The sequence below is a fragment of the Ursus arctos genome, unplaced genomic scaffold (assembly GCF_023065955.2).
Source record: "Ursus arctos isolate Adak ecotype North America unplaced genomic scaffold, UrsArc2.0 scaffold_19, whole genome shotgun sequence".
NCBI lineage: Eukaryota > Metazoa > Chordata > Mammalia > Carnivora > Ursidae > Ursus > Ursus arctos.
Genome location: NW_026622863.1, coordinates 35,499,944 through 35,517,352, shown reverse-complemented (window position 1 = coordinate 35,517,352; position 17,409 = coordinate 35,499,944). Strand labels below are relative to the sequence as shown.

The following is a 17,409-nucleotide window of genomic DNA, read 5'->3' as shown; positions in this document are numbered from 1 at the left end:
GTGCCGGCTGTAATAATTCCAGCTGTGCGTTCCTGGGGCCAAGCCACCGGGAGCTGGCACAACGTGGGTCTCTGCTCCCAGACCCTGCCTGGGCTCACGGTGGATGAAGAAGCCCTCCTTCATCTGAGGCATATGACTTTAGTAATGTGATCTGTCTGATGCAGGCTCTCTGCATCGGGGAAGGGAGGAAATTGGAAACACTTCCAATAAAGTTCCAGAGAGTCGACTCAATTACTATTTCATCAAGCGTCAAGAGAGGGTGTGAACTAGTGTCGTGGAGACTTTAAAGGCTGGGAAAGCCATCCCACACAGGAAGAGTAAAGAACCTGGGGTTTGCTGTCTGGAAGAGGGAGGGTTTGAAAGTGATCCAACAGTGATTTATAAGCCTATTATGGGTTTGGGAATCAAGGCTTTCTGGATGTTTCCTTTTCCTCCGGGTCATAAGAGAAAATACACTTAAAATGCAGGGTGGATTATGTTCAGCTGAAAGGGTAATTCTCTGACAGTTTTGGAATAGGTCTATAGAGCAACGAAGAGCATTCCTGACCAGAGGTTTTAAAGAGGAAACAGGTACTTGCTTTCCAGAACTGTTAGGATTTGGTCCTGCCGTGAGGCAGGACTCCACTGGGAACCACACAGTCCTGAAACCTGTGCTCGTTCCTCGGTACACTAACTGCTAACTGGTTAGGGCACAACTGCTCATGCTCCCCTACCCATCTCTTCCTGCAGAGAACCCAAAAGCCAGATTTGGACTTCTTAGCCTTCCTTGCAGCTAAGGATGGGTATGTGTTATCTGGCCAATGAAACATCATGGGAAATTATCTGAGAAACCACTGGAAAAGATATTTCCTTCGCTGATGAGAGGAGAGGGGCACTCGAGAGCACTCTCTTTTGTCTGTCTGGCTGCCTTCTTGCTTCCTGCCTTAGAACATAGCAGAAGGAAGATGTGGTACCTGGGGCTTTGGCAGCCATTTTGTGACCATGAGGAAAAAGCCAGAAGCATTTGCAGAGCCCCCTGCGGTCTCTCTGACACCTTGAGCTGCCAGCCAATCCTAGACTGGCCTACCTTCATCTAGTTATGGAAATCATCACATTCTTTTTATTATTTAAGCCAGTATCAGACTGGTAGTCTGTTATTTGCACCTGAGGGCATTCCTAATGAAGCAAGGGGTTGTTGGCAAAGTGAAGCGCCTGGGGAACAAGGCCAGACCTGCCTGTAGAAAGCTGTCCTGGGGCTTGACTCAGGTGGGTTGAGAAGCAGAGAGAGCCCAAGGCCCTCTGGAGGAGTTCACGTAGCAGGCAGCCAACGGCAGGGGGAGTCTCCATTTTAATTCTGAAGCAAAGGGAGTCCACTCACTAATAAAACTGAGATCCAAAGGGAGCCCCAGGTGCTGCAGGCACCTCCTCTGCAGGAATTTGTAGATGCAAACTCGTCCTCCGGCAGTGCTCATCCACAGGGCTGTGCTCCATGAGCCCCAGCGCGTCCTGGGGCCTGTGGCACCTCTCCCTCATACGCTGACCAGCAGGCGCGTGTGGGTGGGGCCCGGGAACCCGGGTTGTAACTAGCCTCCCCGGTGATGTTCCTGGATGCTAAGCTTTCAGACTCAGCATCGTTGGCCACAGTGGCGGTGTGGGGAGAGGGGAACGCGCCTTCATGACTCTGGTTTTCTCGTAGTGTCTGTTCCTCAAGCTGTTGCACACAGGGGCCGGGGAGAACTGCGTTCTTCTAGGATTTATGATGGGGCTGTATATTTACCCAAGCTCTGTCTCCCTGCTGCAAGTTTGGAAAATTGCCTTACGGCATTTATGGATACAGGCTCGCCACAGAGGACGGCCAGTGGCCGTGTTATTTTACGACTTCCACACCTGGAAACTGCAGTGGTGGGTGCAGGAGAGCCGAGTCAGGAGCTCCTGACAACCTCGCTGTTGCCAGTGTTATTAGAGGAGAACCAGGAAGCCCCATGGGCTGTTCTTCTCAGCCAGACATCTGAGGTTCGATATGAATCAAGTACTGGAAAGAACAGAGCTTGGGAGAAACCCAGCCCCTCCTCCTCCAGAGAAGCCAGAAGTGTCTCTGAGATCTGCCATTCTCAATGGCTCTGGGGCCTGCTCCGGGGAAGGTTGTGGAACCCTGCACAAGGCTGAATAAAATCTCCCAGCAGAACCATAGGCGGATGCCCGGAACTTGAAAATAGGTGACCTTGTGGGGCAAAAGGGACTTCTCACAGATGTGAGTAAGCTAAGGACCTCGTGGGGGGAGAGGATCCTGGAGGACCCCTGGACCCCTGGCGACACAGAGGTCCTTAAAGCAGGCAGGCAGGGAAGTCAAAGGAGGAAACAGACGTGAGACAGGAGCAGAGAGAAATAGGACGCTGCTGCCTTGCTGCCTGGAGATACGAGAAAGGGCCACAAGCCAAGGAACGAGGGTGGCCTCCAGCCGCTGGGGAAGGTAAGGACACAGATGGTCTCCTAGAGCCTCCAAGAGGACCCGGCCTGCCAACCTTAGCTCCGTGAAGCTGATTTTGGAGCTCCGGCCTCCAGAACTTATATGAAAGAATATAAGGCCACCAAGGGTGTGGTCATTTGTGAAGGCAGCCCCGGGACACGACACGGGCTCCAAGGGCCAGTCGCTGTTTATCTCCTGCTTTTAAGAGAATAACCGGAACACTGCTCGGACACATGAAGAGGAAATGTAATGATCCACATTTTTGATCATAGATCTTTAAAAAACCTTTGCATATCCTGGTTTTTGCATGTCTTTGATAATTCATTATCAATCATATTGGAGAATCTGTTTTAAAAATTAACTTGGGTTGTATTTTTTAAGGTTACGTATACATTTGAGTTTCCTAGAACCTGTGCAACAGGTTGGTTTTGTGGCTGTGAGGCTCTAAGTACACTCCTAAGCCCTGAGCCTTTTTCTTCTTCATCCCTAAGGGGAGGAGACTAGGGCTGCCTTCTCCTTGACCTTCCCCAGCAGGGAGGCCCTCTGCCTGGTGTGGAGGGAGGAGCGTGGGAAGTGCCCTTACTTTGACAACGGACAGCATCCCCTCGTTGGTCTGAGGGTTGGTGTGGATCTCGAAACTCTGGCCTGGGTTTCCATTGATGATGGTGTAGGCAGCCCTCCACGCGCCTGTGGTGGGGTCGTCCTTGTCCTCAACTGTCAAGTTGACAATAACCCCCACGGCTCCTTCCTCGACGGTGGCTTGAAACTGCAAACAGAGCAGATGGTTACTGTCACTATTTGGTAAAAACAGCACTGACCCTTTATAGAGCCCTTCGACAGGCCCGGCAGTGGGTCCGTTACCCACGTCACCTCATTTCACCGTGAGCAGTGCAGGAGGGTTATGCTGCTAGGCCGAGCTGAGCCGGCAGACAGTCCTCTCCTCCTCTCGGCCTTCCCTGCACCCAGGTGAGGCCAGGAGACTGCTTTGTCTACTACTAAATGTGGCGAGAAGTGATGCTTGCCCGCTAGGAGCAGCTCTCCCTTCTCTGTGCCTCTCCTTCCATAATCTACACGCAGACAACCCCACGATCCAAGGGCAGGGCGCGGCCACAGGGGAAGGGCATGGGTCCCAAGTCCCCACAAGGAGGTGAACACCCATCCTGAGCTGTTGTTGAAGGAGAAACAGACTTATACGGAATTTGAGCCTTCAGACAATTTTGGGTGTCTTTGCTCCTACAGCCTCACTACCCTAAACAACGAGGTCACCGGGGAGCCAGGACACCTCCCTCGAATGTGGAGGGACTGGAGCTGAAACCAGGTGTTTGACTCCAAGGCCTCTGCCCAAGTACAGCCTCTCCTCTAAAGAAGAGAGCCGATTTCATCCGCCCCACCCCTTCCCCACTAAAAACCCATTTTCTAAGGAAACACATAAATCAGTTATTTGGAGCCTAGTTGTACCTGTGTTTTTATTGTAATACATCTCAAATACTTGTTGCAAGTAGGCGTGGTGAAAATAAATCAATAATGAAAAATCAGCTTTCCCATAGATAGAGAATTTCATGAGCTATCATTAGCACATTCCTTTGAGCTGGAAGCATAAAGTATTGTTTTGGTGCTTACCTCTGACACACTGCAGGTGAACAGTAATCTGTTTGCAAATATTTTACAAACAAGTAATACCAATAAGCTGACAAGAAGAAGAAATATCTTGGAATTTCAATTAGTAGGAAAGTGAATCTAGAGACAGTGAGACGATGTCAGAAAGCGCTTGTGTTCAAAGAGAAGTAATTTGAGAAATGGGGTTTCAAAAGCAGTGGCTGATTAATTGACTTGCAAATCATTAATCATAAGCCTTAATCTTGATGCCTTGGGGGGATGGGGCGGGGACGGGAACTAATTTGTCTACCACACCTCAGCAAACCTGGGTGGGTTGTTTCCTCTCTGTGAAAGGGGCGCTGGGAAATTCTTGGAACCTGATCACAGGATGGAAAGTAGCTGGAGCAGGCAGGGACGGGGAGGATGCTGTCACACCGATAGGGCTCCAGGAGACAACGAAGTTGACCTGATTTCTGTCGAAGTAGTCCTCTTCTAGCTTTCCCTCCTTCTCACAAAAATCATGGAATTCCTCAGCTTGAATCTGGACGTGGTTCTCAGCCCTATCTGCACATTAGACTCTCTTTGGGGGCTTTTTTTTTTTTTTTTTTTTTAAATAGCCTGGGCTCTATTCTAATTCACTGGGTTTGGGGTAAGGCCTGAGATTCAGTATTTTCTTAACTTGCCCAGATAATTCTAGGATGCAGTTCAGTTGAGAGAAGCACGATAGAGTTCAAGGTCAAGAACAGTAAGGAGGTGTCAGTATTGAGCCCACCCTGGTATTGAGAGGCTGCCTGACCTCTGCGCCGGGGGCCTGCCAGGCATCTGGCTCAGCAGGAAGGAGGGCTGGGATCAACGGCTGCTGGTCCATGGTGCTATCTAATCCCTTCAGATACAGATGAAGAAAGAGGCGCAGAGAAGGAAGGGAAGCCCAGAGTCGTTCAGTGAACCAAAGGTCAAGTCCGTGTCTCCTGGATTCCTGTAATTTCTGCTTTTCACAAATTCTATTACTCAAGACCCCATCGCTGAGGCCCGCCCCTCACCCCTGCTGCGGTCCAGGGCCAGACAACTAGTTCTCTGGCCCCACTGATCACACCTGACCTCAGCTCATCACCTGTCCTTGTATCTCTTCTGACACCTGTCCCTTAGGACACCAGGTGGGCGATGAGTGCTGAGACTGGAGGAGGCTGCGATCCCTCCGTCTGGTAGAGGTGCAGTGACATCCAGTACGGAGGTGACAAGTTGCTTTGCCAAAGTGGGTGAGGGTCACATTGCGGATGAAGACACAGAACACATCATGATTTGAGGAGGCTGGAGGCCCAGTTAGGGCTGTGTTGTTCACAGCTTTCTCCCCAGCCCCTCACATGATGCTAGGTGCGGAGAGGGGACCCAGTAAATATTTGTTGAATGAATCAGTGGTCTTAAATGCAGAGGGTGGGGCCTGGCATCAAAGGCCAGGGCGGAGAGGAACCGTGAGGCCTGCGGCTCAGGAGCCATTAAGAGGGACCGGCTGGCTGATTGATGCCTGATCCTGCCATTTGCTTGATGTTCCAGAAGGGCAGGGATGGATCGATTCCTCTTGTTCTCCAGGACATCTCTAGCAGAGCTGCCTTATGACTTTCATGGATCTTAGTTACTTTTGCCTTCACTGGTCCTTCCTACCATAATAGATTTTCATGGCTTTTAAATTTCATTTTTTTTCCTGATGTGAGGAAAAAAATTAAAATTTTCTTTGACCCTAAAAGTTCTTTTTCTTCTGATTTTAGGACCCTAGGCACTATGCCTGTGGCACCTGATGGATGACTCAGCCCTGATCCCCAGTACATAGCACAGTGCTGGACACATGAGGGTCTGATGGACGGATGGATGGGTGGATTTGTAAAATTAGTATTTAGGCCAGGTCTAAGTGGGGAAAAAAACCTGTGCAGCTTTTCCCAGGACACTTTTTTTTTTTAAATGTCTGCAACACCTACCATAGGGGCTGGCATAGAACACCTAGTGTGTTAGCAAATGACTCCAAATGGAATAATGTGGTTGTTTGAGGAATTCTCACAGTGTGTATTGTGGCCCTGATACATCCTTAGATGTAGTAAAGTGTTCACAGCTAACTTACCAACCATCCATCTACCCATCCATCATCCACCCAGCCACCCATCATTCTCATCTATTCTTCATCCATCCTCCATCCACCTGTCCATCCATTTATCTTCCTTCCAGCTATCATCCATCCATCCATTCTCCATCCCTCCATTTATCCATCCACCCATCTATCCATCATTCTCTATACATTTAGACATCCATCCATTTATCTTTCTTCCTTCCATCCATCCATCCATCCATCCATCCATCCATCTTCCAGATAGACAGACAGGCAGATAGCCAACAACTATTTGGTGGGTGGCTTCTGTGTGCCAGGCATGATATAGTATTAAATTCTAGGGATATGCTAGAAAACAAAAGAGGCATGGCATATGTATGATTATAAAACTGTTAAATGTTAGGAAAAAATTACTACATTGAGCCTGTAGCTTGAAAGGGGAGTGGTGAGAGGGAGTGGGTGCCTGAGCCAGTCTGGGAGGGTCATTAAGGAGGAATTCCCTGAGAACTGAAAGCAGAGGAGGAGTTAAGGGGAAAGGAGAGAGAGCATTCCTGGCATCTGGAACAGCAGGAGCAAAGGCCAGTGGTGGAGGGAGCATGGTGCATTTGCAGAACCAAGGGAAGGTGGGTGTGGCTGGAGTGCAGGGAAAGGCTGGGGAGAATTGTTTGCCATGGGACCCCAGAGGAGGACACAGTCAGATTGTGCAGGGCTTTGGGGGCTACAGAAAGGCATTTGGAATTTATCTTGAAAGTAAAGTGGAGTCTAGTCAAGGAACTGGGTTATGTTTAAATCTACTCTTGAGAGAATTTAGAAAAAAAATCTTTAAGTATAGAAAACATTCAACACAATTATTATAGTCTTTGTTAAGGCCATTATCTGATTCTTGCATAAACTACAAAGCCAGTTTCCTTGAGCATCCATTTAGAAACTCATTATTGCTTAATTAAATACTCATTCTATTAATTCTATTCAATGTTTTAACCCCATTATGTAATTCAAGATGGAAAATTAAATAGATTAAAATGAAATAGCACCATTTTATATTTCTATAGCAATGCTCACTTTGTGATTTAAAAACAATAGACAGACATTAATTTAGCATACCAGAGCACGAGGAATTATTGATTGTAACATTACTTCCTTTAATTGGAAAAAATAGATAAAGTCACTTTTCTGTTAAACTGTGTGGTAAATCAAATACCAGACGCAAAATGTATTTTTACATAATCAGTGTGGGTGATTGGCTTGGGACATACTGAGGCTCATTAGCTCCCTCCCTTGTATTCAGAACTGAGTATTTCATTCTGCTTTCTTTGACAATGTGGGGTGAGTTTTGTGATAGACATTTAGGAAGAGAATGCCTGGACCTTCCAGAAAGGTCATCCATCACCAGGGGGAAGACGGACTTCCATTTTATTTTACACCAAGGATAAATTCTCTTCCTCATTGAGCAAATGGTTGATTTTTAGTTAAGGTTAACCTGAAATTGGAAATAATAATCAGCAGGGTAGAAAGCCACAGGTAGGGAAGAAATGACAGTGCATGACTTTAAGGGACTGGACATCTACAAGCTTGCATGATGACTAGAGTCCAGGTTCATGAACTGTCAATGATGACGTTTCATGGATGGTGAACTTGAAAAGTTGGGATGTAGTCATTTGATCCTGGTTTTGGGAAATTAAAAGATAAGGTCCCAAAAAGTTTTATAAACTTGAATTTCTATTCATGAGGTTAAAAGCGTGCAGGAGAGATCATCAGAAATTTAACTTGCAAACAATCTTATGAGTCTATATTTACATAAAGGATTGAGCTCATTGGAAAAATCTGATCTCTTGCTGATAGCCTAATGGGTAGAAACTGTGATTGCTCGGAATAAGATAATACGTTTAAGGATCTTGGCACATTGCCTGGCATAGGGTAAGGAATCAGTATTTGTTAGTAAGGATGATGATGATGGATTTTGTTTTGTATCTTATGAAATTCTTAATAGTAAATTGGAGGATATGGCTCAAAACCCTGCGACTCTTTCTGTTCTTATCATTGCCTTTTAACGTATAATCTACATAGATACCTTATATCCTTGCAGTTGGTGTGGAAAAGCTCTTCTCTTTTCAGTTAAGTGTATCTGACACTCACATACTTGCTTATCCCTGGTTTGCTCTAATAACAGACCCAAGGCAAATGATGTTAACCTACAGCACCCACATTGAGAAGGGATAGCGGTATTAGATATCTGGTTTCCTCCTATCTATGATTAGGATCAATCCCAGGATATAAAAAAATGAAAGAACTCCTTCTAGTAAATATCCTGTAAGTGTCTATTGCATGCCAAGGAGTCCACCAGAGGCAGGAAATAAAGCAGCAAATGAAAGGGACATTATTCTCTCTTCTCGGGGGCTTGGAGGTCAGTAGATTGACACATTTCCTCCCACTCACCCCCTTTCTTTATGTTTTGCTGACCTGTGACATATCAAAACATGTTGTTTTCTACCATTTCTCCACTGTCATACATCCAAGGCTGCACCTGTGGCCAATTACGGATGCTTTTATGTTTGGACATGATTTGGTTTCCAGCTAACGGTCATTTCAATACATGGTGTTGGATCATTTGGATATCCATGTGGAGAAAACAATGAGTCTTGATCCCTACCTCACACCACACAAAACATGTGAAAGGTAAACTATAGAGGTTTTAGAAGAAAACATAGGGGGACATTTTAATTCAGCTTACAGTTAATGTTTATGGGCACTATATATATATAATATATATATACATGTTGCATATATGTAATATAATATGTAAAATATTTTAAATATATAAAATAATACAAAAATATAAAATGTAATTATGTATGTGAAGTTCACATACATAATAGAACATATATAATATTTAAACAAAAATTTTAACAAGTACACAGAGTTCTAAATAAAGTTCATTCAGTATTTTAAAGAAGCCTTTATGTCTAAGAATGATTAACAACAGAGACCCACAAGGGATTCTGAAGGTGACTGGCTGAACCTTAAGCCAGCCCTCAAGAACTGGACCTACTGAGTCTTTCTGTAGCCATGTCCCAATAGGACATGGACAGACAGGCCCCCAAATGTCTACAGAAACAAGATGGGAGGAGAACATTCGGGAACCCACTAGACAGTGGTATTTTTTTTTTTTTAAGATTTTAATTATTTTTTTGACAGAGAGAGAGACAGCCAGCGAGAGAGGGAATACAGGCGGGGAGAGTGGGAGAGGAAGAAGCAGTCTCCCAGCGGAGGAGCCTGATGTGGGGCTCGATCCCAGGACTCTGGGATCACGCCCTGAGCCAAAGGCAGACGCTTAACGACTGAGCCACCCAGGCGCCCCTAGACAGTGGTATTTTTGACTCTTTTCTCCACCTGGTTAAAATTCTGTCATCGCTAAATACCCCTTTCTCTTTGAAGATGAGGAGTGGTGCCAGAGCTTTGGTTTTCAAAACTCATGGAAGATAATTCACACAGTGAGAAGTAAATCAGATGCTAGAGCCTGGGCTCCCAGCAACTGTGAGCAGAAACTTCCCTGTCCTCTCAAGCAGAGACAGCTTGGGGCATGACCCTCCCAACTGTGAGCTTCTGGAGATTGAGGTTCTTGTCTCTGATTCCCCAAAATGTCAGATCTTTCATAAGGTGAGAGCACTATAAGTAGACATTACATTTTAGGATTTTTTATTTCTTTTGAGAGACAGCATGCATGTGAGCCCGTGCATGTGTGAGCAGAGGGTGGGGGGTGCAGAGAGAGAGGGAGCGAGAAAGAATTTTAAGCAGGCTCCACGCTCAGCATGGAGCACGATGCAGGGCTTGATCCCAGAAGCCATGAGATCATGACCTGAGCTGAAACCAAGAGTTGGACACTTAACCGACTGAGCCACCCAGGCGCCCCATTTTGGGATCATCTTTATCTATGGAATAAAAACCTAAGAGGAGAAGATGCCAGTGTATATGCGTCCGAGGGTCTCACAGTGAAAATAGTGGCCAGATCTTCTCTCTTCTCACTGAGAAAAAGGCAAGCGAACTAAATGTAGTTCAAATGACAGAAACAACTGAATTCTACATGGTGGAGGTCAGTCTTCCTTTTCTGAGGATCCTTAAGGAAGATCTCAGCCCCTGCTGAGAAGAGTATTCTAGGAGGCCATCTGTGTCATGGGATCCCAGCTTCCTTGGCCAGAGCTGATTGGACCCAGGAGTGGTATCTGACTCACTGATGACCAATCCATTGTCTGCTTCACGAACAATCAGATGTTTCTCTAAGAAAGTGAACTCAGAGAAATAGAGGCTATAATGAGAGAGTCCTTAAATCCTAAGTTTCCAAGTAGTTGAGCATGGGGTGACCTTTTTTTTGTTCCTCGGACACCGATGACTAGATGCATAGAGAGGCAAAAGAATGGACACACTGACAGGAAAACGGAGAGATCCCAGGGTGCTCAAAACACAAGAGACAGATGGGGAAGCATCCTTGGTCTCCCACTGGTTTTCCAGCCCTGCCCCCCTGCCCATGAGGTTCCCAGCACCTCTCGTCTGCTGGATGCTTCTGGGCCAGTCAACGGCCCCATCTTCACCAGCCACCTTGAGTGGGATTCTGCTCCTAATGGAAACCAACTCTCTTGGTTGTCTGCCATTCTCGGCAAGTAAATGTGGCCTTTCTGATGAAGATTTGGGTTCCACAGATGTCTCCTCAAGTATCTTTTTTCACCTTGCTATGGAGAATTTAAAACATTTATAAAAGCAGCCAGAATAAAGAGCCCCATGTGCCCAGCATCAGGCTTCAGAGATTTTCAACTCATGCCCCACTGGCTTCTAGCTACCCACCCACGTCTCCCCATCCCCACATTATCTGGAACAAATCCCAGATGTATCACTGTATCTGTAAATATGTCACTGTGTGTCTCTAAAAGATAAAGGCTCTTTTTAAGAAAACATAATCAAAGTCCTTTCTTGATCCAACTAACATTAATTTCTTCTGATAATTACTGTTTTTCTTTTGTGCCAGATACTTTGATAAAAGCATTTGCATGTTCTATTATGGAAAGAGAGAGTACCTATCAGCTGTGGTAAAGGACAGTTTTAAAGGGGCCTGTTAAACTTCTCCATGTGTTGCCGGAGTTTTCTCAGTTAAATGTTTCAGGCAGGTGAAGAGATGCAAATGATTCGACAATAATAAGGAACAACAGCTCAACAACAAAGCAACCTGCTCCAGAGCGAGGAGCGCTCTCCTAGAGTCAACAGCATCCCAGGCAACGTGGTTCTCGATTCGGGGGGCCGATACAAAGATCCCCCTTGTTGGTGCGACCCACCCACCCAGGGAAGCCCTGGGCTGGAAGGAGAGCTCTGTGCCTGGAGGGCTGCCTTCTGTGGGTCCCCTTCCACCAAGAGGAGAGACTGAGCGTCCGCAGCTTTCTGGCTGTACAGGTGCAGGGGATGGGCCAATGGGCAAGAGAGGGGGACGATATTCACTGCGTGCTCTGGCGGGAGTCATTCCCCTTTCCTGCCCAGCGCACACGTCTCTGTGTCGGCTCATTCCCCGTGAGGAGTTTCCACGTGTTGCATGCAGACACATGGGAGGTGCTGAGTCAATGACTTTTGAGGACAGTGCCCAGCCAGGCCTGCTCTCTGGGGGCCTGGCAGTGGACCTGCTAATGCTCGTTTTCTTGCTCTCCATGATCTCGCCTGCGGAGTCTCCACCAGTCTGCCGTGGGACTACACGTGTGACTAAAGAAGTGAATGTTCAGGAAGAAGGAGCTCAGATAACAAAATGTGGCTTTTCCTCCATGAAACAAAATGAAGACACATAGCCACTGAAGACTGACCGGAAACTAATGCAGTTGAGTAGTGGTTGTCAAACTCTGTTCCTGGGAAGCAAGGACATTTGAGAGATGGTACAGGAGTCCTTTCAATGTGTCAGGTATTTCCCACTGCGCTTCCCCAAACAATAAGACTTAAACAGCTTGAGGAATCCGTGGATCATGTTTTGTCTGTTTGGTATATTAGAGTCCCTGCTCAAGATTTTGCCTGGAAAAAAAAATGTTTTGCTGTAAAAAGGAGTTTGCAAATCACTGCCTTAGGGAATTGGTGCAATCAATATTACATCAGATAAGGAGAGGAAAATTAAAAACAAGGAGCAAATAGGCGCGAGTTCTTTCTTTTCCGAATGCCAGGTGTGGTCACATTATTCCATGTGACAGTAGCATCTCTCCCTCACTAGGGTTTCTCTCTTTAAAAAATGAAAGAGAAAGCACAACACATTTGTACATCTGACGAGATAATTGGAAATAGTTTAATTTTGAGGAGCAAAGAGATTTTCTGTAGAGATATGCATCCAAGCACAAATATTTGAATCTGGATGAAGAATGACTTTTTTAGGAGCAATCGCAAGGTCTGCTCCAAAGACTTTGGAATTGGGTTAACGCAATTCCGCAAATTTATAGGAGTGAGCCCAATTTCGGGTGGGGCAATTTTGGGTCTACCTCGAACTCATGGGTAAATCCTGTAACGTCTCTGAGTCCCCGTCTGACCATCTGACATGTAGGTATCAGACCAGAGCACTAGGCTCTTAATACTCATTACACATTAGAATCGCGCGCAAACCCTTAAAAACTATTGATGACCTGGGGTCCCACGTTCACAGGTTTTTCTTGGGTGGAGCCCAGGCTCTGGTATTCCTTAAAAGTCCCCCACATGATTCCGCTGAGTGGCCAGGGCTGAGCACAACTGCTTGAGGCGACTCTAAGATCCCCTCCTGGGGTTACGATCAGGTGTTACAAGAGCTTCGTAATCCCCTCCAGCTCACGTTGGGTCCTAACAGGTGAAGACCCCGTTGTGAGAGCCGAAGGAACTCTCACTTCTACGCTCACGGGGGCACAGGAGGTGCTAAGCAGAGCATGGAATACATTTATTTGCCACTGACATCGCAGGGCTAGCGCCCGGAGATCATGGTGTCCAGCGTCTAGAACAGGAATCCTGTGCCCATTAGCAGTTACTGCGTTCCCTCCGGTCTGGTCCCTAACAACCATGAATCTGCTTTCTGTCTCCATGGATTTACTATTACATTTCGTACAAATAGAGTCATGCACCCAGTGGCTGGGCATCTGGCTTTTGTGTCTGGCTTCTTGCACTGAGTGGAGTGCTTTCAAGGCTCGTCCCTGTTGTAGCAGACATCAGTACTTCGTCCCTTTTTACGGATGAATACTATTCCACCGTACGGACAGACCACAGTTTATATACCCCTTCATCTGCTGATCAACACATGGGTTATTCCCACTTTTTGGCCATCGTGACTAATGCTGCTATGATTGCTCACGTACAAGGTGTGGCGTGGACTTGGGTTTTCCTTCTCCTGGGTAGACAGCGAGGAGGAGATGAGCTGGGACGTGCGGTGACTCCTTGTTGGCGGGGGTGTGTACTGAAGTCATTTATCAACATGCGTGTAGCCCTTATGCTCCCCCTTTCAAACACACGGGGCTGTGTACTGCTGGCTGGCTTCCAGCTCCCACTGCCTCCTGGTCCCCTGGGAGGAGGGGCTATACCTGCGAATAAGGCCTCCCCCTTTGGATGACACGAGGTTTGGGGAAGGAGAAGTATCTAGGAGAGCCTTATCTCTTTCAGATCCTTTAGCCAACCCACTCAGAGAAGTCTCCTCTTGCCCACTTTGCACGGGGCACTCCTCAGGTTAACGCAGACAGGAGACAGCCCCCCTGGAGCTCATGGAAGAACACGCCTTCCTCCCTACAAGCCACCTGCAGCCGGTTCTAACCGGAGAACGTACGTCTTTAATCTCCTGAGCTGGGGGAAAATCGACACACTTGGTTAGGCTCCTGATGCTAACACCCAGTACAAATAAGGACAAGAGAAACCTCTGCTTTCATTACAAGGGATTTGTACAAATTCATACATGGAATTGACTTACAGCTTCTAATTTATATTTAAATCCCAAATGTCTTAGTCAGAAGCAACTGCTCTATATCCATCGTCTGTCTGCACCATTGATTCGTGCTTCAAATAGACCCCACGGGCCCAATTGTAATTCCCATCGGCACAGCTGCATATGTCTTCCCAGAGGTGGCTTACGGAGTTTCCGAGAACATCGGAGTCCCACAGGGAGAAGAGATGGATGGGAATCATTCTCTTGGGAATCAGACCCGATGAGAGAGGGAGGATGAGGAAAATCGTTCTCTGTCCTTTCCCTGCTCTGATACCAGGGTGGAGGGACAACGGACGTCTGTGTGGGGAGAAGGGTGCCCCATGACGTTCCCTCACATTGACAAAGACTAACGAGGAAAGTTTCTTACGTTGAAAACCACAGGGAGCTCTATCATCTGTTGGCTGTGTGACTTTGGTCAGGAAACAACCTCTCTGTGGCTTGATTTTCTCATGTGCAAAATGAAAATAATAAGAGTACGTATTCCAGTGGGATTATTATGATGATTAAGTGAGAATATTTATAAAGGTTTAGAAGCATGCCTGACACACACCAATATATTCCCCTTGTTACAATGGACACAGACAAAATGAACAAAGAAATGAAGTTTGTTACCCTGCACGTCATCATGAGGAACATGACCGAAGAAATTAACTTGGCTCTTTTGGGAGTTTTTTTGTTACAGTAGCCTAGTCTTGCTAAATAATGTTTTAATATAAAGTTCCCTTGTCACATAAACTACTTAGAGTTGGTGCCACTTAGAATCAGAAGTGTCCTGACCAATATTTCCTGATTGTATTTTCTTTCTTTTTTTTTTTTTTTAAAGATTTTATTTATTTGACAGAGAGAGAGAATGAGAGAGCACGAGTGGGGGAGGGGCAGGTAGAGGGAGAGGGAGAAGCAGGCCCCCTGCTGATCAGGGAGCCCTATGCCAGACTCCATCCCAGGACCCAGGGATCGTGACCTGAGCCAAAGGCAGATGCTTCAGCGACTGAGCCCCCCAGGCGCCCCCTGGTCGTATTTTCCATCTAACCTACGGTTTCTCAACCTCAGCACTATTGACATTTTGGGTTAGATAATGATTTGTTGTGTGGGGCTCAGCAGCCCCCTGGTCTCTGCCCACTAGGTGCCAGGGGCACCCACACCGCAGCCATCAAAAGCAGACATTGCCAGATGTCCCTGTGGGACGTGTGTGTGTGTGTGTGTGTGTGTGTGTGTGTGTGTGTGTATTCCTCCCTGGCTGAGAATCACTAATCTAGCTCGACCAGGCCAGAGGCTCCCTATAAGTATCTGCCTCTAAATAGCAGCCCACCAGTCCCCCAGGACAAGATGTGTCATCACGCTGGTCCTGGACTGAAGTCTCAGAGGAAAACACTGAAATAGCATGATAACATTTTCTGCAGTAAGTGAATCAGACGTTGCCAGGAACACATTCAAGGGTAAAACCGAAGACTATAATTATTATGAAAATTATTGATGTAGTGTTCATTGCTCTACAATTTTTGAATTAGCAACCGATAATCCCTTTTATGAAAGAAGAAAGGTAGTTTTTCTTGCTTTCCATTCTTCCTGACACTTGCCCGCCTCTCCCTTTTCAATCAACATGCTCCATGCCTGTGTGTGGCCAGTAGACTCAGGCACCACACACAGACCCGGGGCCATAGCTGGGCTGCAAAGGAAGGATGTGCGGGCCTGACAGGGGCAGTCCTGTCCCCCAAGGGGCATTCTCAATGGGCCTCAGAAAAATGAGGGGCATTTTCCATTTGGTCCAGTTGGAGCTGTGGTCAGACTCAAGCAACTGCCTGGGCCCACTGCTTCTCCCCGTTCTTGAAAACCTCTTGACTGGAAGTGTGGGCCTTGGGCCAGTGGCCTGGGCATCACCTGGGAGCCAGTTAAAAACGCAGAGTCAGGGCTGCACCCTAGGCCTTCGGAACCAGATCCCAGGTGACAGCGTGCTGAGTCAGTCTGAGAAGTTGCTCCCAAGCCCTTTGGCCTACACCTGCCCTCTGTGCTGGCCTCGCTGGTGACCCCAAGGCCAGAGAGACCAGGGACGTGGTGGCCTTGCACTCAGCATCCGGGCCTCAACACCCTCTCCTGGTGCCCTCTGTGCTCTGCCTGGAGAGCCTCGCTCCCTCCTGCTTAGTGTGAGCCACACCCCGGGGTGGGGGGGGGGGCATCTCCAGCTCTCCCTAGGCCTGCCCTGCTTCCTTTACCCTCCTCTCAAGTCTGTAAACACACTGGAGACCCTTCAATTAAAACCAAGCAGCACAACAAAGAAAGAGCAGCCTCAACTCTGCCCCTCTCATGGCCCCCCGAAGAGGGGCCTGCATTTCTTCCCCTCCCCTCCCCTACTTTCCCCTCCCCTCCCCTCCCACCGACTGTATCCACATTGCTGAGAGGGCTGCGGACCAGGGAAGTAAGCATTGGACATTTATTTGCAATCAAGGAACAATATAATTGGTCAATGTTGAGATATAATTAAAGGAGAAAACATCCTGTTCAAGAATTCTTATTGGGTCTGTTGAATAGGGGCCAAGGAGACTTTTCATGGGCTCCTCACCCCCATCCCCTGCCACCCAGCAGGAAAGGGAGGCCCCTCCCAGTGTGGCTCCAGCTACCTGGGCTGCTGCACCTGAGGGGTGCAGGGGCTGGGATTTGAATATGGAAAAGAGGAAATCTCAGAGAGTTCAGGGATTTTAAGTAAAGGTGACATTTTCAGTTTGACTCTTCCCTGCGAAGTGACAGGGTGGTACACTGGGAATTGTGAGGTGGCATGAAGAGAGCCCTTGAGAGAGAGAAGCTGAGGGGGAGAGAGTGGAGATAGAGATACACACAGAAATAGAGACGGAGGGGGAGAGGGAGGGGGTGGGAGAGTGAGTGGGGGAGGGGAAAGAGGAGGAAGGAGAGAGAGTGGGGAGGAAGAGGGAGTGAGAGACACACAGAAATAGAGATGGGGAGAGAGAGGGAGTCAGGGAGAGAGAGGGGGAGTGGGGGAGGAGGAGAGAGGGGAAAGGAGTGGGGGAGGGGAAGAGAGGGAGGAGAAGAAGGGAGGGAGGAGAGGGAAGGAGAGAGGGGAGAGAGAGAGGAGGAGAGAGGGAGGGAGAGAGGAGAGAGATGGAGGAGGGGAGAGGGAGGAGAGGAGGGGAGAGGGAGGAGAAGAGAGGAAGGGGAGAGGGAGGGAGGGAGAGAGGGGAGAGGGAGGAGGAGAGAGGAAGGAGAGAGGGAGGGAGGGAGAGAGGGAGGGGAAGGGAAGAGGAGGGGGGGGCTCAGAAGACACAGCCTTACAGAAGAAAAAGCTCTAGAGAGGCAGAGCAGGCAGGAGAGGGAAAG

General features: G+C 47.7%; 1 protein-coding gene across 1 annotated transcript in view; it reads right to left on the bottom strand.

Moving 5' to 3' along the window:
• Positions 1–17,409, bottom strand: part of CDH13 (cadherin 13) — a 984,509-nt gene that overhangs the window by 91,424 nt on the left and 875,676 nt on the right. The window contains exon 9 of the mRNA XM_026495318.4: positions 3,030–3,212. Within this exon, the coding sequence (XP_026351103.2) occupies positions 3,030–3,212 (183 nt within the window). The remainder of the gene's footprint in view (positions 1–3,029; positions 3,213–17,409) is intronic.